The sequence below is a fragment of the Lissotriton vulgaris genome, chromosome 10, assembly GCF_964263255.1.
Source record: "Lissotriton vulgaris chromosome 10, aLisVul1.2, whole genome shotgun sequence".
Lineage (NCBI taxonomy): Eukaryota > Metazoa > Chordata > Amphibia > Caudata > Salamandridae > Lissotriton > Lissotriton vulgaris.
In genome coordinates, this window is record NC_141698.1 from 821,924,817 (window position 1) to 821,951,734 (window position 26,918).

At 41.1% G+C, this 26,918-nt stretch overlaps 1 protein-coding gene across 1 annotated transcript in view; it reads left to right on the plus strand.

Annotated features, from left to right (window-relative positions):
• Positions 1 to 26,918, plus strand: part of CNTNAP2 (contactin associated protein 2) — a 2,542,823-nt gene that overhangs the window by 548,668 nt on the left and 1,967,237 nt on the right. Inside the window, exon 2 of the mRNA XM_086939829.1 lies at positions 5,680 to 5,790. Coding sequence (XP_086795955.1) covers positions 5,680 to 5,790 — 111 coding nt within the window. The remainder of the gene's footprint in view (positions 1 to 5,679; positions 5,791 to 26,918) is intronic.

The following is a 26,918-nucleotide window of genomic DNA, read 5'->3' on the forward strand; positions in this document are numbered from 1 at the left end:
ATGAAAAAGAATAATGCACACAATTGATGGAGAAAGAATGTCGTGTTTTAGAAACAGTCTGTAATCAAAATTCACTTGTGTTAAGTTTCTGCTTTTCGTGCCCACCTTACTTTAAATAGAAGTTATATTCTAAGCCAATTATGGGGTGTGTTGTTAATTTTTTATTGCCAAATTACATTGTTTCTTCTTGTTTAGTAGGGGGCAGACATATTAAGGATCGTATTACTTTTGTTTAATTTTTACCAGTGTCTGTGCTGAATCGGAAATCCATAATATTCTGAAGACAAGAATATGATCTAGTGATCTAGACTTCATTATTGGGGAAATATTTTTTGTTAACCCCTTCCATGCTGATGACGAACCCCAGCCGTCATGCACTACGGTGCTCGTGTGCTGATGACGGCTGGGGTTCGTCACGGCCCGCCCCGGTTTGTGTTGTTTACAGCACACCAGGGGAATCGCGGCCGCATGGAAGGGGTTAAAGCCCAGGATGGCTGGGACCCTCCAGCAACTGTTTTTGGTGATGGGATTCGGATGCCGATTTCTATCATATGGTTTGGACATATCTTCAGCTCTCTCCCTTGACTTGACTCACAGGGTTCTTGCTATACTGGAGGATGTGGGGAACACACCAGCTGAACAGACACACTCCTAGCAAAGAAAGGCACAGCTTGAAACACATTTTCCCTCCTAAGACCTGGACTGGTGGTTGGATATGGACTGGATAATATATATAGAGCTAAATGCCGCCCTCATAAACATGAGAAGATATTGAGGTTTTGGTGGGACTGCTCTAGGTGGTCGGGTCTGATCGGAAACATTTAATGGGCCCTATCTGGGTTGTCATCCTCTGGGGACATGTAATTCTGATGTGTTTGTAGGGAGGGGATTCCACATCCTGGTGGGTTGAAGTGGGGGCTGTTACATGCTATACAAAACTCAACAAAGTTAGTTATTTAAACTAAAACAAGGTTCTTCATAGCCAACAAAAAATGTAAACCATACAGTGTGATTGGTGACTGGATTAAATTGGTATGAACATGTCAGTTCCACATTGTGCAGGATGCATTGTCTTCCATGGCCGGCCACCTGAATTTCGGAGCTTTCTAATGACATACATAGTTCCCTTCACCAGCAGGGTGTGGACCACGGGAAACCGAGTCTCAGCTCCTGTGTCATGGGAAGGACTTGAGGTCCATTTGTATGGCTGGAGGTCACAAATTGCAAGAGGAAAAGACTGAGGGGGGAAATTTTCCTGGACATTGAGAATAGATGGTGGAATAAGCTTCTGTGAGAATGAAGGTATCTAGCTGGGATTTACTTAAGGACATTCTTGAAACCTGGCTCTTTTAGAATGTTTGATGAGTTTGAGCTGGTGTCTTTTGACCATTCTGTAGGTCTTGTGGTGGTGCCAGATACATCTGGATTATGTTGGCACATACATTCCTATGTCTACATTCTCCAAAGACTGCAATGAAGGAAGTGCCATTGTTCCATCAGAAAGTAAGACTGGAGTCTGTAACATGCAGAAGATCCGCCTCCACAATGGTCGAGAAAGCCACTTTCATGGGGAAACTATCACTGCCATGGCGATTTTCACCCACCACACCTCCCCCTTCCTAAGCTACTGGTAGTTCTTTCTGATTTTTATCTGAATTGAAAGCTGTGTTTATCCATGTCTGTTTTTAGTCAGAGGATTTGGCGTTCACTCTGAAAGGGTGTCTTACTTTACTTATATTTATAGAGGGAACTTGATGAAGATACAGATAGGAGGCAATGGGAAGCAAGGAAGTACTAATGGTCAGGTTAACGCCGTCGATAATAAAAGTGTAAAATCCACCTGCCAATGGGTGAAGGTATTGAATCAAATGAAAAAGAATAATGCACCTAATGGATGGAGAAAGAATGTTGTGTTTTAGAAACATTCTGTAATCAGAGAAGGTTTTCTAATGTGTTCACAGTAATAATCAGGCGTGTTAAAGATTCTGAAGGCCAATATATGTTTAGTACATCTTAGACGGAGGGACTGCATTTTTTGATAAGGTCACGTCTATTTCAGAGCAGCATTATACAGTAGATTATTAAAAGCTGATTTATCTAATTTATTGTTGCAGGCTTTGAAAATAGAAGAGAATTATCTATGAGCCCTGAGGAAATTTATGGTAAATGAGTAAGAAACCATATTGCATTCTTTAGAATAGATTTCAAGCCTGTTTTCCAAATTGTTGGTCATCAGAGTTACAGAGATAGGAATCTGGTGTGTAGAAATTATAGGTCGTTAACTGGCTGCTTGGTTTAAATTGGAAGTTTTCATGTACCAGAACTAGTTGCAAATCCCCAACTATGAGCAAATTGTGGTTTGTGATAATTTCTTTTTAATTATGTTAGTGAAATATAAAAATAATGTTTTTACCTTAGTCAAATTATCTTGTATTTAAAATGTTATTGTGCACCAAAGATGCTTTTTGTGTGATAACACAGTTTTATTGTGGAACGGGTTTTTTTCAATTTTGTAATGATTTTAAATAATCACGCAATAAATAAACTACTACTACCACTACTAGTATAGGTCGTCCACTAATTCAAATTTGGGTGACTGCCCCACTTTGCTCCTGTGTTTGGAATCATTCCAGAGTCCTAACTTGCGCACTGCAAGGATTTTCTGTAACTATATTTTTTTCGTGTAAAACTGGGTGTAAATCATTGAGTAAATATCTCTGTTTGAATCTACGCATTTTAGAAGAGAGGAGAAAACAAGCTATTGGTGCATTTATCCACAATTAGTAGTCCAAAAGTCTGAAAAAAGTGTAAAGTATGCACCAGATAATACTATACCAATTTGTGTCTGGTATTGAGCCTGCCTTAGAATGCATCTGTGAAACTGTTCCATAATCAAGGCATCACCTTTGCTACACAAGAGACAGCTACATCACAATATTTTTAAATACACACCAATGTTGAACGCATTTTCATCCAAGAGTCTCCAACCTGCATGGTGTAAACTGTTTGGTGGAAAAATTCTATGGTGGCATATCCAAGATAATCAAAAAAAGCCCTATCCAAGTGACGATGAATGTGTCAGTTACTTTAATAACAGAACAGTCTCTAGGTCCTGATAACTGCTATCGTCCCCTGTATACTTTAATTCTGCTGAGGGGGTATATCACTGCAATACGTCCTGAATTGCTTAAAAACAAAACCAACAGGCCAACACCTCTTTCACAGTTACACAGAACAAACCCACAGATTGTCTGACACCATTAGTCAATATCAAAGGTCCACCTCATCAGTTTAGACAGATTCTGTGTAGAAAAAATGTGACAGAACCGAATGACACCTCACGGAAACACCACCAACGGGGTAACTGGTATGCAATCTCCAGACAGGACCCCTGTCTCATCATCGGTTGTCATCCGGTTCGTAAAAGAAATGGAAAATGCGTGTCCAAAACAACAAACCAAGGCAGTGTGTGAAAGAGTGGAAGCAGAGAAAGTCTGCTAGTGACAATCAAAAAAGTGCGCTAAAAACAACAAACACTTCTCTGTATAGTTTTATTCCTAGATAATAGGTGTCTGCTGTAAAAAAGATGCCTTGGTAGCATATTAGAACTGCACTATAAATGTGGGTCAAGAAAACTAACTCCCAAAATGGCGGTCCACATCCAGAATGTATAAACTGTTGCTGATCCACTGTGAATATTTTCCCAAAGTGTGTGGGATTTTTTAAATATTTCAATACGGAGCTACTATTGGAGCTACTATTGCTTCCATTGTGTGTCTGCTTAAAAGGGGCATTCTTTAACAGCCTAAACAATGCCATGTTAGTTAGTTACATAACCACCAAATGTGTTCCATCATGAAGTGCACCTTCCACTTCCTCTAATTGAGGGTGAAACAATAGAAGGGTAGATGCCCCTTTTTTTCCATCCTCTGTAACATCTCCACAAGCTTGACTAAAACTGATAATAGTATCAAAAATACTACATTGTAATGTAGTAAAGCTTGCATGTCGGAATATCACATACAAGAATGTTGACGTAGAAATATTGTGGCTAAAATTTCAGCAACCAGAATATTGTGAAGTAGGAATATATTATTAAGTGTTGGTTTACTAATATTAACTCCTATATAACTCATGTGACATCTTTGTACCTTGAAGATATATATATATTGTCAAGATATATATATATGTGGAGTTATATAGAGTATATTTATACTTACCTAAATATACTTACCCTCATGTTGAATTGGCAGTCAATATTTTAGACATGTTCATTTTGGATATCAATATTTAAAATTCTATGTTTGGGTTCTGGCCCATATGAAAACCTATATAATGAAGGAACATTTATTGAAGGGTTGGTTAAAGACTGTGGAGAAATATTTTTTAAAAATAGGGCGATGGTCATTAATATGACAATGTAGGTTGGATGCTGTCAATGCTTAAATAAGGGTCAAAATAATAGGTGTGCCACATTGAAAATCAAAGACATAATAAACAGAATGAGCTTTGAACAGCACTACAGAAAGCAAATTGAGATTTACCTTAACTCAGGATACTGAAGATTTATTAACATTGACTAAATCTACACTCCAAAGCTGAATTTGCCGTTACCAGGATGAGAAAGCAGGATTGGGATAGCGGGGGAAATATGGAGAAATTGCTGGTATACAGTTTAATAAAAAATTGAGGAATAAAGAATCATTATATATTTGTGAAGCAAAAATGCTGTTTTGTTACATATAAAACAAGGAAAAATAATCAGATTTATGCAATGCCTTTACATTATGCTTTATTCAAATTGTTCCATTCTGTAGCACACATTGAAGATATGAATAGTCCTACCCCAAAAGCACATTTAGCAAGCACAAGAAGCTACTCATACTCTCTATTCATGTTCTGTTGCATTTAAGCACTGTTTCTTAGCAGAAAATACATTCTCACACCCATTGTAGATGTAGGGTCATTTCATGTACTAATAAATGGCAATAAATGTGGAAGTATTCTTCTCGTGTAATTATGCGTAAAATAGCACAGAGTTCTTTTATAATTATACGTGATTACGTTACACTGATTTTAGCGAGTTACGCCCACCCATACATATAAGGTGGCTCCTATATTCTACCGATATGCCTAAACGTAAATAGCAGGAAGGTCTAAGAATAACTGGGATAAAATTCAAAGCAATGAGAGATTCTATTATAATTGTGTATAAAAGGAAGACTTTGAGGTTTTTCCAGTCCATGTTTATGTTGAATTTTTCGATGTTCTGATTCATGATCTCCAGAAAGTATATGATTTCATAAGTGTTACAAGAATGTCTAAAGCATTAGCACCTAATATATGCAGTCTTTTTCAGCAATCTATGGGAACATATTTTTTATCGTAGTCCATCTATATTTACACAGCAACCTGATGGTGTTTGAACAGTTGCAAGAGATATTTGGATTAGGAGTTTGCGAAATAGCGAGGCATGTCATCCTGAGGGATTTTTGATTAAACAGAATATCAATTGACTCTTATTCCAGCCATCCTTAGCAATTCTAAAATACATAAAATATACCATTTCATAGTTGTGCTAAACTCTCCTTGGGTTGCATGAAAGTGCTTTTAGGTTTTTGAGAAATGTTGTTACAGGTAACTTATCTTCTCCTTGATATCTTTTTTATTTTTTTATAGAAAAATGCGAGGAGCAATTGGTGTTTGGATTACCGCACTCTTCCTTCAGCAGCTCTTCAAGTATGTCTACCATCTATGCTCCAGGCTATGCAAAGCTGAATAAGAGAGGAGGTAAGGTTCAATTCATTTTCAATTTATTCACTTGTAACCAGGGACATCTTATGGATTTTGGGGGCCCTGGGCCAAACGTATTTTAGGAGCCCCTGTTCGGAACAGCTTTGAATTTATGATCCAGTTTCAGTTTTTTCGTGCCCTCTTTGGCCAGGTCACTGTAGTGTACAGGCACACTGTTCCATATTCTAAATGTTTTTTCATCTAATATTCAGGGATGGTGATGTGTGTTTTTGATATTGTAGCACAGAGCAGCTCACTAATATTACTGTAAATAATCTCTGTGACACCCTCCCAATTCTCATATGTGAGGTTCTGTTTTGATCTAAAAGTACCTCTATTTATTATGGATGTTGCATGAAGCATAAACACAAAATTTCTCTGCAAATACTCTGTAATAGACTCTTACACATCACCCACTTTAAAAATAGACTTAAAGAAAACGGTATTTAAAACAGCATATTTAAGAATTATTAAAGGTTATGAGGCCTAGACTCTCTGGAGAATAGAGCTGGCTCTATCAGGGGGCTCCCAGAAAGGCTGTGACCCTGGGACAGAGCCCACTTTGCCCATGCCTTGAAACTTCTCTGCTTTTAACCCTGCAGATTTTCATACATAGTTTCTGTAACAGATGTTCATTCCAGAAATGTGGGTGTAGGACGTTTTACTAGATCTTCATATTCTGCCATTGTCTGGGATATTCTAGCACGTATATCCACTACTGTGAATGTTTATTAGACAGTATTTCATTTGTGTTGTTAAATTATACTGATTGGGGTTGTCTGAAGCTACTTTTTACTGGTGACATCTATTTGATGAAGTGGCTGTGATTTCACAGAATGTTGAATGAGAGGATGTTGTGTGGCTAGGATTTGGGGCTGTGGTTGAGGATACGAAAGCGGTGTAGGTCACTACTACCCCGTGAGGTGCCCTGAAGATGCCTGCATCTGAAGAGGATATATGGGTAGCGCTTGTTCAAACCCCTAACCAAGGCCCCACTGTTGCTACTCCCGAGGAGGGCCTCAAGCTCCAGTATTCATAGACAATATGCACAATCCTCTCACTTGCTGTCTGTAACAGAAGGCCAAAAAACTGAAACCAGAGTCGGACATGGTTAAAGAACTCAGAAGTTAGGACACTTTGAGAAAGGAAATAACAGTTCAAAGTGAATGGCTTACATTAAATTGTTTGGTTGCCTTTAGTAGCTTAAGTGATTGAAAAATGACACAATTGTAGGTGCAAATTTGACAAATATTAGATTGAGTATTGCAACTGTTTTAAAAAGTTTTAATGAGCAATAGCATATTTGACACTCAAGTTGGTGGTTCCATAATTCCCACGTGATTTGTTGCAGTTGAACAGTTTGGGTGCAGAGTGAGTGAGGGCTAAGTGTGAGCCCACATGGGAATGAGTCAAAGGCAGGCCCGAGTATTAGATAGTCCACATGTAAGTTGTACTGTGTAAGATGTAGAACAGCTTCACAGGATATATGTTGCACTTAGTTTACTGCAGCACTGCCCATATCATAAAAACAAGAGTGTTGTGATCATCGTGGGCACGATTCAGAGTTTGGCAGATGCTGGGCATCCGCCAAAAAGAAGAGGTCCTGTCCACCCAATATAAAGTGTATTGACAACCCTGCACCGCCACTGAAATCGAGGACATCGCTGGGACATCAAAATGCACAATATTTTCACTTGCTGCGTGTTACAAAAGCCCAAACAGAACTGAAACTAGAATCGGAAATGGTTAAAGGACTCAGAAGTTAGGAAACTTTGAGAAAAGCAATAGCATTTCACAGTGAATGACTGCGTTCAATGTGTGTGTTACCTTTAGTGGCGTTTAAGAGAATGACACAACACCATTTATAGTTTAGATTTGACAATAAGTTCTGATGAGCACAGCATATTCGGCACTCAAGTTGGTTATTTCATCATTGTTAATGTCAATGTTAATTGGGATTTCTATTGCGCATTATCACCTATTGGTCTCGAAGCGCTTAGAGTGAGAGCTCAACCTTGGCACCTCTGAGAGTGTGCACCCCGACTTGGCCTAGATTGTGCCCCAGGCTTCGGTAAAAAGGTGGGTTTTTAATGTTTTCCTAAATGGGAGGAGAGCGGCTCTTTACGGAGCATCATAGTAGTTAAGGCTCTGCCCCCTATGGAGGAGGTATAGAAGCGGGGCAGGCCAGCAAGCCTGCATCAGTGGACCGGAGGGACCATCCCGGAATATAATTTATCAGGTGTTCCTTAATATATGCTGGGCCTGACCATGGATGGCTTTGTGGGCTATGCATAGCCCCTTGAATCTGGCTCTCTGCATAACCGGAAGCCAGTGTAGCTGCTGCAATAGGGGGGTGGCATGAGCTCGCCTTGGGAGCCTGAAAACCAGTCTGGCTGCGTTGTTCATGACTACCTGGAGTTTAGTTTGCAGTTTTTCAGGGAGGCCCACATAGGAAGTTCCCGTAGTCTAGGCGGGAGATAATCCGAAGCTGATACTGCCATACGGAGTGCCGTGAATGAGAGGAGGGGAGCCAGTTTCCGCAGCAATCTCAGCAGACCCACGCATGTCCCCACCGCGGTCGAGACCTAGTGGGACATAGAGAGTTGGGCATCTATTTTTATACAAAACTCTTTACAGCTGGGGCGGGCTCGGGAGTAGGACCAAGTTCTTGTGGCCAGAAGAGGTCACTCCAAGGATTAGCATAAGTGGTGATGGCCAGGACCTTGGTTTTATCGTGGTTGATTTTGAGGTAGTTGGCTGTCATCCAGTTGATTGTGAATTTTAGGACATTCTGCAACCGAGCATGAGCCATAGGGGAGTTGTCAATCTGGATGAGGATTTGAGTGTCGTCCACGTAGTTGAAGACCTGGCACTCCATACAAGACAGTGCTGTCATTTCCATGTGAGCTTCATCACTTAAACACGTTTGTGTGGAGTTATCCTTGTCTAATCCAGTGTGAAAGATAGATACATTAGGATGGGAAGAATTTTGACTTTGATGACTAAGTCCCCAACAGAAATATACAATAATCTTGTGGTGGATGTGCTTGCAAGGATCTTTTTTCCTTAGTATCCCTCTTTTCGGTCCACTGATATCTGTTTTGGAAAAAAGTTCTCAAACAAATGTAGTGTTGCACGCATTGGAACAATTCCCCAATAAAATGTTCCTTCTTCACAGGTAGTTTAGTTTACAAAAATGTCCTTAACCACTCGCTGGTGGATTGGAGAGTAGACAACAAATCAGCATCTCAATCAATCCCTAGCTTTTTTCATTAAACAAAAACATTGGAGTAAATAAAATGAGGGGGTTAGTAATTGAAGCATTAAATGGTGTAAATCAAAAGTCACAAAATGAGTGACAAGAGAGAGCCTCCTCAAACTCCCCTCATGAAAGCATCTAAACTCACAAAAAGAGAAGGATAAAAAATAGCTATGGCATAGACCCTGCAGCTATTGACTTTCTCCGTGCCTCTATCCTAAGTATGTAATCAAAAAAAGGGGTTAGGGTTAAGAAATAGAAGGGGAAATAATACAAATTTTTAATACTGCCCTTTTCCAGTATGTAGTAGCATGCTTCATCATAGGGCTGCTAACGGCATCCAGGTGCAGAACAACGCTCTGGGTGGAGCGCTGATTCTTTTGATAAAGACAAAGAAGAAGAAAGGAAAATTTCCCTAGTAAGGGATCACTCATGCAGAGTGTGAGATAAAACTATCTAATGATGTACCATCTGAACTCCTTTATTTATTGGCCCCACATGGCAGGATTAAAATCAACAAGGGTGTATATGTTTAAAGCCAATTGCGGTTGCCCTTCTGGGTTACTGGCCTTGCTCAGGGTATACCCTTGTGATAATTCTAATATTTATAGTTACAGTCTTACACATTTTTTCGGGGTGGTTAATTAAACCATACTTGTTCACCGTGGGCACACTTGCCTGTAGCATCAGAGTTTCATATTTTATTCTCCAAACCCGGGACCTTTGTGGGAACACCGCCCTATAGTCACACATTTGTCAAGGGTCGATGTCTCTGAGAAGTGCCACTCCACGTCCTCTGACGATGGTGTGCCGTGGTATCAACTTCACTATTGTTAGGTGTTGCTGTTTGTCAGCCCTAGTGCTGTTGTCAATATACTATTCCTACTACCAGTCAATACTGTTGTGCTTCAGCTGGGTGCCAGTTTTGTGTGTAGCTGGATCGATAGATCAATAAATAGATTGGTTGATTGATCAATTGACAGACAGGAGCAATAACATGGGGGGATGTGAGCTTCAGATTTCTCGACAATCACACTGGCATATCTTGTTAAAACACACAATATGAGAAGCAGGACATAGGGAGCTGAAGGGGCAGTGGAAACAGATAGGACGGCACATTGTAAGGGAGCTTTAAAACAGTATTTTTCAAACTAATTAAAACATTTTAAGTCCTTCAAGACAGAGACGAGAGAGTTTGTATTTTGTCGGGATGGGCATGTTAAAATCACAGGTGAAATAGGACAGACGCTTCACCATACTCGATTGAAAGAACTTTTACTCAACTATTTACAACAGAATACATTGTTTAGGGGGGTGTACCACCCCAAATACCCTTGAAGATATGCCCCTGTAGGTAGATGGGTGGGTAGACAGATATAGAGATATATAGAGAGACACATGGAGAGACAGATGAAGAGACAGATGGAGAGACAGGTGGAGAGACAGACAGACAGACAGACGACAGACAGACAGATAGACAGACAGATAGATAGATAGATAGATAGATAGATAGATAGATTTTTGAAGAATCATCATGAAACTTTAGAACAAAACAAAAGATTAATTTGGTTTGGGTGTGGTGTGCTAGTTTTGCCAGGAGAGAGGGGAAATTAAATTGTATGAGGCAGAAAGTTGTGTTTCTCCTTTTAACTCCTATCAGAATCTTTACTGTCCACTTGAGAAAAAAAGCATAGTTAGCACATGAAAAAAGAAAATCCCCGCTTTTATCTTAGACTTTCCTTTAAGGATATGCACGAAACTTTGAATACCAAAAGAAAACTAAATATTCTAATTGACTGACATATTTCATGTGGATTAATGAAAGAAAGCATGCCACCGTTTTCAGAAATGTTAAGAAGAAGGGGTCCCAGTAAGAAGGACGTGTGAATAGAGAGAATTTAAGACAAAGTAAATAGAAATAAATGCATCTATAATGTTTTATTCACATTATAGGAAAAAGTTGTCAAAACCAAATGTACAATACAAAATTGTATTAGTGCCCCTGGGGGTAAGGAGGACGTGCAGTCGTGAGGGTAGTGTGGGGGGGGAATTGGTGACAATAAAAACACGTATTATTCAGACATTATCATAGGTTCAATGTCAAATAGACAGCATATAGATATTGAATCAGCTTGAAAGTTTAGAATACACATGCCCCTAAGTCCGTACTGTACAAAATTTGGGGTAGGAGGAGGCTGTGTAGGAGCTGAGAAAGTCGACGTTTCGACCCAAGGGAGGCAGGAAACATTAAAATCCTTGCAGGTGGGTCTTCATCAGGACGGAAAGAGGGTAGCGGGGCAGGCAACCTAAATTTGAGTAAATATTTAGGATTAGTAAATTATTTACAGAACTGGGTACTAGTTAAGTTACATAAGGGTATACACATTTGGCCAGACTAACCTGTTTTAATCAGTGTTGCTGGGTTAAATTAATTTGCTGGGGTCGATATAAGCATTCAATCCTAAGTAAGGAAATTTAAAAATGCCCATTAGCATTAGAAAAAGGGCGTGCTCATGTCAAGAGCTAGAGAGGAGAGAATATCTCAGAACTTACTTGGAAAAGTAAAATACATATCCCACAAGGGTAATGAGGAACGAAACGATCCGGGTGCTGGGCTGGGGACCACTCCAAATCTCTGAATAAAGGAGGACATATTTCAGATTGGACAGGGGGCCGTTATAAGAATCACTCAAAGTCAAATACACACGATGGTGGTGATCGGTCATGCTTACTGATTTGAGGGAAGTCAGTCTCGTGTCCCCGTTGAAGGAATGGATTAGTCAGAATCCGTAACCTAATACACAGGAAACACGGGGAGCGCGTCAATTTTAGTACTCTTGACGAGGCAGGCAAACATAGATCAGGAATAATATCCGGAGCTGTGTGGGAGGAAGAGGCTTACCGGTCTATGGCGGTTTAATCAGAGCGCAGCGTCTGCCTCGGCTGTCTCGAGGAGAACGCCGGACTTCCTGGTGTCTCCGTTGTCATGGCACCAAGGGGGTCACGTGATAATGAATAGCATAGAAAGACTAAGGAGTCGGTGGTCGTCATAGTAACGCGTTGGGGGGTGAGATTGGATCGGTTTTATAAAACCGTAGTCGATTTGACATGAGCAGTAAAATATTCGGATTAAAGGTCCATAGTTAGTAAAAGATATGGATAATCAAGGACATTGTCATGAAGATTTAATCCAAGAAATCTAACCGTGTTGGAATCGTCATGCCCTCACCACTTAAGGAAAGATTCAATTGTCAATTGGAGCAGGTGTACATTACGCGTGGTCACATTACTATAACACAGGATATTAAAAATAGTGCTAGAATAATCAGGGGAATTTACAGTAAGACATATTTCAGAAATCAAAATATGGTAGCACATGGGTATTAGTGTGCTAAGCTGTGGTCATCGGCAATAGTACTGCGAACCTATCACACGATGGTTAAGGCAGTATAGACAGTACAGAAAATAGTCAGACTGTAGAAGTGATTACCAAACAACGATTATGGTTCATTTACAGTTACAATACCGTGTAGCCAACCAAAAGGGCAGTATAAGGTCTCCATAGCGGTATATAAAGCAAGTCTACATAAACATCCCGATACAAAGCCATACATATTTGCAAAGCTGCGTACCTATCACATGATGGTAAAGCAGTATCAGTTCGCAAATGATTGTGCATTACCTGAAGAACCCTAGACAGGTCGAATTAGAGGTTAGAAGCTTAGGGTAAAGTAGCAAGCTGAGTGAAAGAGCTGTCATGTTCATTTAGACCACATTGGATAGAGTTGAAAAAGAACATCCATTTAAGTTCTCTGATGTTCAGTATTGTTGTAATGTCACCTCCCCTGGGGCCCAAAGAGGCTTTCTCAATCACAATCCATCTCAAGCTCTCCGGAGGGTGTGAAGCTGATCTGAAGTGGTCAACAAGGGGAGCCCCTACCACTTCACACCTTATTCTGCTCATGTGTTGTAAGATGCGCTGTTTTATTTTCTGTTGGGTTTGACCGATGTAAATGAGGTCACATGGACAAGTAATGGCATATATCACTGTTGATGTATTGCAATTGGTTAGAGATTTCAGTTGGATCTTGTTCTGGTTATGATGGAACTCCTTGGTTTGTAACGTACTGCTGCAGGCTTTGCACTGCCCGCACTTGAAGTGACCTACTGCAGGTTGGAGGTTCCAAAGTGTTCTTATAGTAGGTTCCTCCTTGGTAGGAAGGAGTGAACGTACAACATAGTCTCTGACACTTCTCGATTTCTTAAAAGCATGGAGAGGTTTATCAGGATGTTCAATGTCATCTGCTATCAGTTGCCAATGGTTGTTGACAATTTTCTTGATTTGATTACTCTTCGTGGAGAAGGTGGTGACGCATACAATGCGGTCCGATGAATTGATGGTTGAATCCTTTACTCTCAGGAGTTCTTCGCGAGGGTAGAACCAGGCTCTCTTTCAGGCCTTAGTGATCAGTCTTTTGGGATACCCCCGCGTTTTTAGGCGGTCTGTTAGATCTTCTGATTGTTCGAAGTAATGCTCCTTCGTGGAGCAATTCCTGCGAATTCGCAAGAACTGCCCAAAGGGCAAGTTGTCTCTCAGTGCCCGGGGGTGGTGGCTACTGTATTGAAGTAAGGAGTTCCTTTCGGAGGGTTTCCTATAGAGGGTAGTTAGTAGGTGACCTTCGTGGTGGTAGATGGTAATATCAAGGAAGTCAATGTTGTTGTGATCAGATTGGATAGTAAATTGTAGATGTGGAGATTGCTGGTTAAGCCAATTGTGAAATTCAGTGAACGTGGTCACATCGCCATTCCAGATTATGAGGATATCATCTATATACCGAACCCATATATTTAGATGATGTTGAAAAGGATTCCGAGCATTCAATACATTATTGTCCTCAAAGGCTGCCATATACAAAATGGCTACATCCGGGGCAAAAGGAGCCCCCATTGCCACCCCTTTAGTTTGTAAGAAGAATTCGTTCTTAAATGTGAAGAAATTTTTGGTCATAGCAATGCGGAGAAGAGCTATAATAAATTCCGTTGGAACCCGCATGGGTGTCGGTCTTGTGTCTAAGTACCTAGTGGTGACTGCTAATGCCTCTTCCTGCGGAATGCAGGTATAAAGGGATACCACGTCACAGGTTGCCAGCAGTTGTGTCAATGGATCAAATGGTAGGTTCTCCACCAGATTGATGGTTTGTAGAGTGTCCCTCAAGTATGTTTGTGTGGATTCTGCCAGAGGTTTTAAGAAAAAGTCAATATATTGTCCAAGTGGTTCTAGTATAGAGCCGCATCCCGAAACAATCGGGCGGCGTTTTCAGAAAATCATAATTTTTTTTTACTACTTCTCACTTATTAATTTGTTTACATGTTTTTATTACTTTCATTCATGTATCAGTCTCTTGGTGCTGCTGGTCCCATGGTGACTGCATTATAATAACCCAAGCAACAGGTGCTCGCAACCATGTGAAGGACCTCCATGAAATTAAAAACACAAAGAATAAGTTAAACATGTTGAGTGTTTGCCTATTTTCTTGCAAATTCCTCAACTCTCCAGTGTATTCAAATAAAACACATTTTCAATAGTCAAGGAATCTCTCAATTTTATATCTTCGATCACAGTCGGCACATTTTTAAAAACCTAATATTTTAAAAACTGCTGAACATATTTACACCAAAACAAGCAAAGCAAAGGCACTCCTCTGAGCAATGTTCTACTTTAATGCGAGTTTGGTGTAATTCCACGGAGAGGTTTTTGCTTTTGCAGAGAGCAAAAAATCTCTTATGGAGCAAAACTGGGAAATGCAATGACCCCCCTTTAGTTTTTTCCCCTGGCATATCAGGTGACAGTGGTAGCAAAAGGGACCCAGTCTGAGTGCTCAAAGGTGTTTATCTGAATTGTGCAGAAAGTAGTGTTATTAACCTATTTGCTGGAGACGGGAACTAATAATGAGGGCAAAATGGACAATAAATAATGTCCATTATGCACTGGCTGCTGGCTGTTGACGGTAAGGCATAGACTATTATTGGTAAGAAACGTGGGCACTGTGAAAGTATAGGCACTTTGGAAAACACTAGCAAGAGCAAAATGCATTGTTGTTGAGTGTGAAGAAATGGAAGAGAATACTGACAGTTTAGTGTTTGGAACGGAGATTGTGAAATACCCATGTTTGATGTTAATATAAAAAAAATGATAATCAGATATGTGACAAATTTTGTCCCTTCAATTTCTCTTTTAATAATTAGTTGGATGTTACGGTGTTGGAAATTGATGTCAAACCTAGGGGTTTGGGGCCGCCCGCCATAAGGGCTGGGGTCCCGTGGGTGGTATTAGGATGTGCCCACCACAGTGGTGGGCACATCCTGCATTTTTAGCATTGTGGTGGGCGGTGCTCTCAGCACCGCCCGCCACAATGCTAAAAATGCATTAATGCATTTGCATAGACAAAGCGGCAGGCACCGCGCGGTGCCCGCCGCTTTGTTTATGCAAATGTACCCCCCCGTGTCCACCTCCCACCTCTCCTTCACTCTGGGGGCCCGCAGGGGGGCCCCAGAGTGAAGACCGCATGCCTTTCCGTGGCGGCATCGCCGCCACGGAAAGGCATCTAAACAAGCCCATCATAATATGGCTGGGGGTGTCTATTAGACACTGCCACCATATAAAACCTTTTCCACCCCGGTAGCCTTGCGGCGGACGGCCTCTGCTAAACCCATTGAGTCTGTTTGCAATTTACTTTTCTCCTCCCATCAAAACGTTCTTTAAATTCTGCCACACATTCCCAAAATAGCAGCAATTGTTTCTATTGAAAAATCTTAAAAACAGTCCTCACTTTTCATCCTACAGCATTTTGGTTCTCTGCTTTTCAATAGCTTATTTTTTGGTTATAGGCTCATGCTTCAATTATTGCAAATCTATTATTTTAACTCTATCTGAACCACCATCTTCACTTATTTCAAAACTGTATAACTCCAGAAGGACAAGGCACTAAATTAGTCCAGGAGCTATTCTCTCTCACCCAGCCTGCTCAAACTGTGTTATCTACTTCAGGCCAGCTTTTGACAATCGCTAAGATTAACAAGACTCATCATTGTATGCTTAACTGGGCCATGTTCAATAATGAAAGATGCTCTGGTAATAATGCATAACAGTAGAAAAACAATTATGAAGGATGACAAAGGATGTATTTGGTATAGATTGATATGAAATAAATGTAATTGAAAAAGGATTAGTAGGATTTGTAGTGTATTTAACAAAGCTTTAACCAGTGTTGCAAAATCAAGGTATGGCAGAAAAGTGATGAAGTTACTCCCTCAGTCATGTATAGAATATGTATTGCCTGAGTGAGCTGCAGTAAAAATGGAACAGCAAGGGTGAACGGTTTTGTATTCCTGTGCAAAGACTGCTTTATTATATTGGAGATAACAAAGCTTTTGAGATTTTGTGGAAATAATTTATACATTTTCATAAGATCTGAAACATCTTATTCTTTTTCCATGTCAATCACACAACTTTGATATTGGGGGCATAGGTTTTTAACACTTTCAAAATGTAAGTCTGGTTCATAAAAAATGAACAACTCTAGGTTTCACAGGCTTATGTTGTGATTATGTTAGTTACTCATTTTAGTGACTTTCCTATGTTGTGGTTATGTTGGTTACTCATTGAAGTGATTTTTCACTGGCAAAACATCTGACGGGTATGAAGTATAGTTAGTGTTAAACCTGGGCAGAGTTTGCGGCGTTCTACTCCGCGGAACTCCACGAAGTGCAGTCCAACCTGCCATGCACTGTTGAGTTCCGCCAGTGGTGGAGTCTGTTAAGTTGTGCTGCTCACACTGATTTTAATCACCAGGAGATTTTCCTGTTATGTAAAATCAGTGCGTACGGCACTCCGGGTTGTGCCGGAGGGTGCTGCTGCTTTCTTCCCCACGAGTAGACATTGTATGCGAGCAGCAATTTCCTCAACGGGAGCAGCAGATTTCTCAACACGAGCAGTCACATTCTGCTGCGACCGCCCGTGTTGTGAAATGTCGCTGGGATGAGGTCTAGTGTGATTTTTCTCTTACAAGCGCTCACCGACTTACCATTGGCGAGCTGCACATGAGGAAAAACTCTGCTGTGTGTCAGTTTGCAGAATTTTGCAGAACTCTATGCTCCATGAACTAAGCTGGCGGAGTTGAATTCATTCACCAACCCCTAGTTTGTATGCAAATTCAACTCCTCTTTCTTTACTTCCTTTACTTCTTTCTTCACATTTTGCATGTTGAGTTATCCCCTCAATACTATGTCTTGAAATTATGTGGCTGTGTGTGGCACTTTCACACCCAATTTGCACACCTAATCATTTCCAACTAAGTAAGGTAGGGACGCTAAAAGATAACCTGTGATCACCCTCTGGTAGCTTGGCACAGAGCAGTATCTGAAGAGGCAATGTGTAAAGTATTTGTCTAACACACACACACACACAGTAACAGGTCCCGAGTGTCTGGGGTATATCCAAAGTTCAGGCCGACCAGGATGGAGGGCAGGCCGGCTACAAGGCTCACTTAGTTCCGACTGAAAAAGTACCTTGGATAGAGTATAACTTCAATGTCGAGAGTCTGATGTGTCAGTTCCAATTCTCGCAGTCCGGTTCATGTGTCAAAGTCAAGCTTCACTGTCGAGACTTTGGATCTGCACTCCATCGGAGTCAAATCTTGCTGTAGGGACCTCGGATCGGCATTAATGTTGAGCCACACAGGGATGTCTTCGGATCTGCCCCTTGTCAGTTCCGATTGTTGCAGTGTTGACAAGGCATCCGTTTTGTAGAAAAACAGCTGCAGAACCCACACTGAGGCCAAGGACTGAATGGGGCATATCAGGCAAGGGTAGTACTTGCAGGTGGCAGAGTCCAGAAATTCAAGCAGATTTGTAGGAAGTCTTTTGTGTCCCTGAGACTTGAGAAAAATGGAGGCAAGCCAGCAAGCCCTTGGATTTACTCTGGGTTCAAGTGAAATATGTCCAGTCCTTGTCCTCAGCAGGGCAGAGATCAGCAGGCATCAAGGTTACTTTCATTTTACATGGGTACGTTTACATGAGTCAGGAAGCTGAGGGATGCAAGCATCCTTGTATTTGTTTATGGCAAAAAGTTACTGAAAAGAATTGAAAATTACTGAACCCTTTTTTTATGGTAGCAGCTAGTTAGCATCACCAACAAGAAGTGGAACACTGGAAGTGTGAGTTGACAAATGATCTGATTTCAAGAGTATTGATATCCATGCCAAGGGGAGAAAGCTGAGAACCAACTGCCTGAGATGTGTGTACCTAAAGTCACTAATCTATATTTCACCTTTGCACAAAATGTCACTGCACACTAAATGTCACCTTCTCTTCACTTGATGCGCCGTTTTGTAATGTACTTTTCTTGTTATCATTCGAAATAGGGTGTTCATGAATGCAATTAATTCATAAAAATACTTTGATACACCCTAGAAGGTTTGGATTTGTAATCTTGTTTTGCTTTATTGTTTTGATTGATTCAATTGAAGACTAATGAACTACTGAATGAACAGTGTGAATCTTAAAGCAATCCGTTTAAACCCGACAGAACCATTGTTTATATAGTCTGAAATGTGGTCTCAGCCTAATACAATTCTAATTTCCACAATAACATATTTTCATTGTACATGAATGAAGATAGTTAAGCACTAAAATATGCATACTGCATGTAGTAATACAGAGTTTATTGTTTAAGTTTACATATAACTGCATACAGTATTTTAATTTACACAAGTACATTCCACACTTATTATACATGGTTAAAATGATGGTATAAAGAAGGTAAAAAATAAGTACAGTACATGTTAGAGATATATAATATATTGATACTTGTGCATCAGCTGATGATACTCTGACTGTTTTCCTCCCAGATGTTAAGGGCCAAGCATAAAGATTTTACAGTAATGCCCTCAGATTTTTGGAATACCGCTCCTAAGGCAAAAAATGCCTCTGACGTTGTAATTATGCCTTCTGCATAAAAAAGGCCTTTAAATACTTTATTAAGCATCAAGTAGTCTTGAGCACAAGCACATTATGTGTTGGATGGACTCCTGGGCTGACTTACATATTCTCCACATACTGTCAGTTTGACCCTTTGATTTCCAGACATTGTTGATATCCTTAAAAGGGATATTACAAAAGCACAAAACACAAGAAGGCAATCTTCTTCTGAGATATGATTGGCTTCATAGAGTAAGTCGAGATAAGATTGGCTTGAGAGAGTAAAAGTTTCAATTATGTACTTACTGGGTTTGTACTAGCTGCCTCAATGTCCCTAATCAGGTTTAAGGGTTTGGCTCAGTTTTTCACCACTAATTTCCGAGCCATTCTAGACATGGTTTCTAGTGTCACTGGGTCAGGTGGAGAATATGATCTACTAGCATATTTACAAGTGACAATTCTGAAAGAAATTCATCCCCACAGGTGCAGTTAGAGCTTTATTATTATTTTTTTTTTAAGTTTGATTTTATTGAAATAAGAGAAAAGGGGGGAAAAAGGAAGGAGGAAGGGAAGAAGAAACAGCAAAGGGGTATAATAATAATTACAACTTAAGGAAAATTACAAAGTATAATAAACCGATATTACAATAAGCATGTGAAATATGAGCATGTACAATATAAAAGAGCTTTATTATTAAGTGCTTTTACAGTTTACTAGAGTGAGGCCCCATCTATCTGCGTTGTTCTTCATTAGGGCAACGGGGAGCCTCTTAGGTCCATGTGCATGTGTGGTTTTACAATTTTTACTTAGGTTCATAACATCTGCAGAGCTAGTTCAAAGTTGTGACCTATCTTCCATCCCTGCCTTAAATGTTGTATCTTTTTCAAATGCCCCATATAATGCCGTCAGGTGCTCTTCTACTCCCACTAGAATTTCTAAGTTTAGTACACTTACTAACAAGGGACCAGAAGTCCTGTTTTTTGTGAGTGATGCAATATGCAGCTCTGCCCATTTGTATTCTTCTTCTATTTTTTTGTAATAAGACGAATTTCAGTATTTAGCTTAGATTTCAATTTTTCATGGCAGGTACTTTTTGAAAATTCCCTTCTGCCTTCAACAGCTGCCTTAATTCCTTTCTATAGTATATATTTTGTAGGTTAATGTTACACCCCATAGCACTTTTGCATTTCCCCTTATGAATATTTGTGAGCAGTGTGGTTGTGGTAAGAACGGGCCCATTTTCAGTTGTGAAGAGCCCAAAAGCTTGCATTTAATAGCTCAAGACCCACACCAAGGGTCCAGGACCTGAGGGGCAACCCTTGGCGGTCAGGAACTCACTGATGGTCTAGGAGTTGCTGGGGAGCCTGTTATGTCCCTGAGGCTCAGATCGGAAGGCCAGCAGACTAGCCCTTTCATTGACTCTCAGGTCCTGATTTCAAGATGGATTTACAGATCCAGTTCTTCATTCCCCGGAAAGAGGGCAGCAAACATACAGCAGGCCATCACAGCAAAGCAGCACTCCAAAGTAGCAGTCCTTTCAGCAACCAGCAGTCAGGCCCAGACGTGTGCTGAAGTGGCAGTTTCTGAGACCCAGTATTTATATCAAGTTTCATTGGTTCTGGAAGTTGGGAGAAGCTTTTAGACTGTGAGTTGGGAAGTACTGCAATTTTCTGCTTTCCTGCCCTGGCTCCAAGCTGGCTGAAGTGACAATGCAGGGTTGTCAGACCCTTTATGTGAAAGCAGAGCACATGCTATTCAGGTGTAAGTTGTGGCTATGCTCCACTCTGATCCAAACCTCCCAGCAGATGGTACACTCAGGCACACCAAATCCCTCTATTGTGTGATTCTCTGGGAGGAATTCACAAATTATGTCAGTAAAATCCCAACTTTCTAAAAGTGGCCTTTTTAAAATTGTGATGGAAAACCGGACTTCACCACTAAATAGGGCATTCACCCCAATTCCAAAGGAACCAAATATGAACCAAATGTCTCCTTCAGTTTGGAAATTACACAAATAAAATGTCATAACACAACTCCAATGTTATTATGTAGGAGAAATTGGTCTTGCAGTAGTAAAAAACAAATATAAGAGGTTTTCACTTCAAGGACATATAAAAATCAAAAGTACATGTCCAACTTTTTTATTACACTGCACCCTGTCCTAAAGGCTGTCCAGGGCCTACCCTAGGCGGTGACTTATATGTATTAAAAAGCAAGGCAATGGCAGGCCTGAGACATGTTTCAAGGCCTACTTAAGTGGGTGGCAGAATCAGTGCTGCTGGCCCAACGAATCATGTAGGTAAGGATGCCAATAAGGATTTGTTCAGAAGACAATTTAACATATGAAGGTATTAATCATTTAAGATGTCCAAGCAAAACTTTGCAACTTAATTGACCATTGTACACTTGATTTTTTAACAAGATACATTTTCAGGCTGCAGGTGTGTGTATTTATGTCACATTTATATAGAAATTCTAAATCATAAGAACAGAGATTCAAAAAGAATTCTCATCAATTCACAGTACTTTTCCAAGTTAGTATGCCATTTGTCAATGTATGTTCAAGCCCCCTTTCTAGATATACAACAAGAGCCTGTCTCTCACAGAGGAGCTAGGCTCTTAACAGAAACTTTACAGTGACTAAAGAGAAAGTCTGAATATGTGTTAACGTTTGGTCTCAGTTGTTGTGCATCTGTAAGACCATCTTCAAGACTGTAAAATTGAATGAAGATGAAGGAACACCCTACAAATATTTCAAGAGGACAGGACTAATATAGTCAATACTAAAAACATACACCCACAGTGGGTTGAGCTGAATCTGCACCAGAAAATGTGAGGATAGTACACCATCATCAACTAGGAAATTCAACAATTTAAAAAGAATTAATTCTATCAAGGTTAGTGGGAACCCGCCTCCGAGCTTACACTAAGCTCATCTACTCCACGCCCACCTCTAGAGCGTGACTAAACCCCCTCATCTCCGCCCCTTTTTTGTTCCAAATGGGCATCCGGCAGGGCTACTCACTCTCCCCCCTACTTTTCCCCATGGCAATGGAGCCTCTGGCAATCCACCTCCAAGCCGCGGGCGAGGAGTGGGGAATCCCTATCGCCAACTTCAACCATGCTGTGTCACTGTACGCTGATGACGTACTCATTTATGTCCGAGATATTGCAGGAGACCTCTCCCCTATACTACGCATTCTTCAAGATTTTGAAGAGGAGGCGGGACTCAGAGTCAACTGGTCCAAATCCACGATATATCCCTTGGTACAGTTCATACTCCTGTGCCGTCTGAGACTGGGCAACGTTGACATCTCATGGAGCCCCCAGGCGGTACGATACCTAGGAGTTCGACTATATCATACACCGCAGGACCTATACGAGGGCAACTACCACAAAACTGATGGCTGGCATTAGATCCTCCATACACTTTTGGAAAGATCTCTCACTGGCAGTCACGGGGAAGATAGCAGTCGCAAGAATTATCCTCGTCCTACGACTACTTTACTTCTTTTCCAACCTCCCGGTGGTTCCCCCGTGCTAATTTTTCAGCGAACTCAACACCCTGCTGAGGACCCTTATCTGGGGTTCCGGCCACAGGCGTATCGCCCTTGCAAATTTGCAGCTGCCCCTCAACCAAGGAGGGCTAGCTGCCCCATCCTTCGAGGCGTACTTCCTGGCCGCCTAGTTACAATGGGTGTCCAGTTGGACAGCAGGCCAGGCGCAAAGGGAACTGATCACAACGGCTGGGCAACTTTAAACCCCCACCATCCACCAAATGCTGCTGCCAGGGGCTGCGCCACCTCAGACCAAGCCACTCCAAATGATGACAGCGCGCGCCTGTCTAGCATGCATCCACAGAATGCACCGTGCGGCACCTCCATACTCCCCTCTTCTGCCACTGGTAGGACTCCCCAAAGGCTGCCCACACTACATGCAGAGAACGTTGCACATATGGACAGACCACGCCTTGACAAACACAGGGGCACTATATCTTAATGGACAACTGCAGACATTTGAGACACTCATGAATGACTTTGACCTCCCCAGGGGACAGTTCCTGTTGCACAGGTAGCTCCTAGAAGACTGCCGCAAACAGTGGCACACAATTGATACAGAACCCCCACACACCCGGTAATCCACGCGATCCTACAGATGGTCCCAGGGCGACACCTAGTCACCTGGATATACAGAGCCATACGGACCCTTAAACAGCCCACTCTTGCACCCATCAGACACAAATGGGAAACCAACTTTCACAGGACACTGCATGATAGAGAATGCACCAGGACACTTGAATATACCAAGAAGGTATCCCGCATCTACCACTTCAAAAACATACAATTGAACATCCTGCATCGGGCATATCTCACTCCTGAAAATCGCTCGAAGTACTTCCCCGAAAGCTCCTTGACCTGCCCCAGATGCCCTGAGCCCACTGCCTCATTTCTACACATGCTATGGGACTGTCCATCACTCCACAGCTACTGGCATATAATCCACACCACCCTCAAAACCTTCACGGAACTTCGAGATCTCTACACACACGAAGCTAAGCGCCACAAACACATGAAAGTAGAAATGCGCTTTGCCTCTTTAGTGCTCCTCCTGGCCAAACAATGCATCACTATGCGCTGGAAGGCACCGGAAGGCCCTGCCCTGGCGGCATAGGTGGGCTCTGTCAAAAAATGGGGCACATCGGAAGAGAGAATACTTTGAGTAGAGGAAGTCCAGGGAACCCGCAAACATCCAATCTCCATTCCCTGGGCCATGTTACTCCACTCCTTTACACAAGACACTCTAACATTGGCAGGAACACGGATGGTCAGTTCTTCCAGAGCTCCTATAGCCCCTGAAGCTGCCCGGGTGGACGTACAAAGGGCCCAGACACCCGACAGGCCACAACTAATGGCCACCAATGAACCATCACCTCACCCTCATACAGACAGCTTCCAGGGATCGCCCTCCCCCCTGCACCTGCGCAACCCCAACACAACACCCCGCAATAGTGCAACACTCAGGCGATCAACTACACGCGATCACAACATAAGACACAGTGCATCCCAGTTCTATTCCCCAAGTTTGTTCAAGGTTAGAATACGGCTGACACCCCATAACCCCTATGATAAAACATGAAAGGGGGAAAATACACCTCATATCCCCAGCATGGCACAGTGATCACCCTGCATGAACGTTAAATGTATCTTGACACAGGCCTCTAAGGGCCATTACCAATCAAAAGACAGAGTGGGGATCTACAACCTTGAAATTATATACTCTTTTGTCAATATATGGTACACCTGTGCGATATCACTTGTATGCCAATACCATCGGCAATGATAGATGTGATATAAGTAATCATTTCAAATGCCAATAAAAATGTTTTACAAAAAAAATCAAGGTTACTGCGAAAGAAATATAATTTATTCAAGTGGAAACATTTACTTACCATTAGGTAAGCCAAATAGTGGCTTCAACTTGTAATGTGCACTGCCAAGGGATCAGGCAAATGAAGAGGTCTTAAAGTCATCAAAAAATGAATAAATTATCGGTTCAAGTAAGGATGGGTTGTTTCTTATTTGGGCAGAAGGTGTATTACTTACACTGAGAAAATGTATGTGGTCCAATATAAATGTGTGGTTGGATTATTTGCTAGAGACTCTGCATGTATATATGTTCTGAGATAAACACAGAAAGACACTTTAGTTTAATCAAGTTTGGAGAAAAAATAATAATAATGAACTTGTCATTCTCGTAGTTAACATAAAGGCCTCATAAGGTGCTTTAGAACAAAACAGTGAAAGACAATATCTAAATCCTCTAATACATATTGAGCACATTGTGCACAGAGGCACAAAATAGGCAATATCCTGAGAAAGCACCTCAGACAATCATGGCAGTGTTGATGCGTGAAATAGCAGTATGGCAGTAAAATGACTTCTACACTCTAATCTTTAGTACAGCGGACTCTAAAGTACATTAGCTATACATGTGGACTGCGCTATAAAATAGTATTAAGTGTCAGGTTGCAGTATGGAGAAGCACATGGATAAATTAGTGGGTGACTCCGTATAATTTGAAAACTTTACAGCCAGGAAGATAACGCACAATAATGCAATAGTCATTCCGTGCACACTGTAGGGCAGACCACACATAGGTATCTACAAGAACGCCGCTACCGGTACGCTCACTGTACTAAAAAAGCAGACAAGAATTGACTCACTCATTGAGGAATCACTGTGCTTGAGCTGGCAAAAGCTGAAAATAAAGAAAGCACAAATATCAGCATGAAACACAATTGCTGCCTTTCTACATATCGAGTTACTTAGGAAGTTGACAGGCACTTACTAGTCCTAGCGGAGCTGCAGCAAAGCAACTCATCTCGCTCGGCATTCAACATTAGTCTGAAGCTGCCGGAGACTGTGGAAATTGGCTGAGTTATATGTAGCAAACAACTAGAGGGCTAACTATAGTCAGCCATTTTGGGGATATTACTAAAAGTAGACATTGCATGTGATTACAAAAATGCAGAGCTAACGAGAACCAACAATGTTGTTGAGTATGAGCCACAGCGTTTTCAGTCGAAGAGACACTTTGTTGCAGATGGAGAGCCTGAATGGACCAAATAATTAAGAGGTCTCCGTCTACACTACTAATGAGTATAACTCAACCGTGTCAGTTCGCATGGACCTATATTGAACTCTTTCTTCAAGGCAGGTAGCTTTCACTAAATTTAAGGGCTAGATTAAATCCTCTGTTGATAAGGAGCCAGTTAGTCTTCATCATTTATTTGATTACCTACACAGTCTCCCCACCAGAAGTTTCCAGTTTGCACTCCATCAAAGCGCTTACCCTTACCCAGTCCTGATTGAAGACCCGCTTTTGAGGCTTAGATCGGCCCTCTCTCTACCCCTTGTTGGGTCGAAACGTCAACCTCCTGTCCAGCCTTGTTCTTCCGAGGGACAATTATGAATGATACGGTTACCCTTCTTTTATGAGATCATTCGTATCCTGTGTAATAAGTATACTGGATAGGCTATTTTGTAAAAATAGATGATATATGTAATGGATCTATTTCCTTTCTCTTTCTTTGTTTAAACTCCACGCTCAAGCATTTTTTCTGAGCATCCTCTCACACATCTCCTTGGACTAACTATATGTGTATATAATGTATTTAGATTTGTTGATTTTCAAAATTCAGACATTTAAGTATGTTTTCTTTGTGTGTGATGGTAAATATATAAAGTTATATGTACTCTCCCCTATTTTTAGAAACAATATTCAAGTCCATTCTCGAGTTAGATGAGTAGGGGTTATTTAAAAGCAATTGGGAAAAGTTGATTCATTTAACTTTATCCGTTTGGTCGATCTTTCCAATTAGACCACTGTTATGTATTGAGTATGAGGAACTAGCGGGATGTCTCTGGTTGGTCATATTGGCGGTATGCTGAGATTGGTATATCACCTCGTATCGAAAAACGGGGTAAAAAAACTTTCTCATTTGGTAAGGGGAACTACTATTAGAGTTGTACATAGTGAATAAAAGGTAAAAATAGAGGAGCTGTGTTCCATTGAATGGAGAGATTTTAGTGATGCCAGAGTCTGCCGTATTCCCTTTATTAGGAACTGTTAAGTATGTATAATTTACAGTTGAACATCAAAAAGTGATATGCTAGCCTGACAGATGAATTTGTCCAGCTAGTTTGATGCCATTACATCTATAAGTTGTGTCGTATAGCATTATTAGTAGCACAGAGTACAAATGATACTCCTGGCATAGAATCAAATTGGATCACAAGCTTAAAAGAAATCTGCAGATTAACAAGATGAGAAACCGTATACTCATATGAAGGTATGTACATGCTTATTCTGGCATATGATTGGAGAT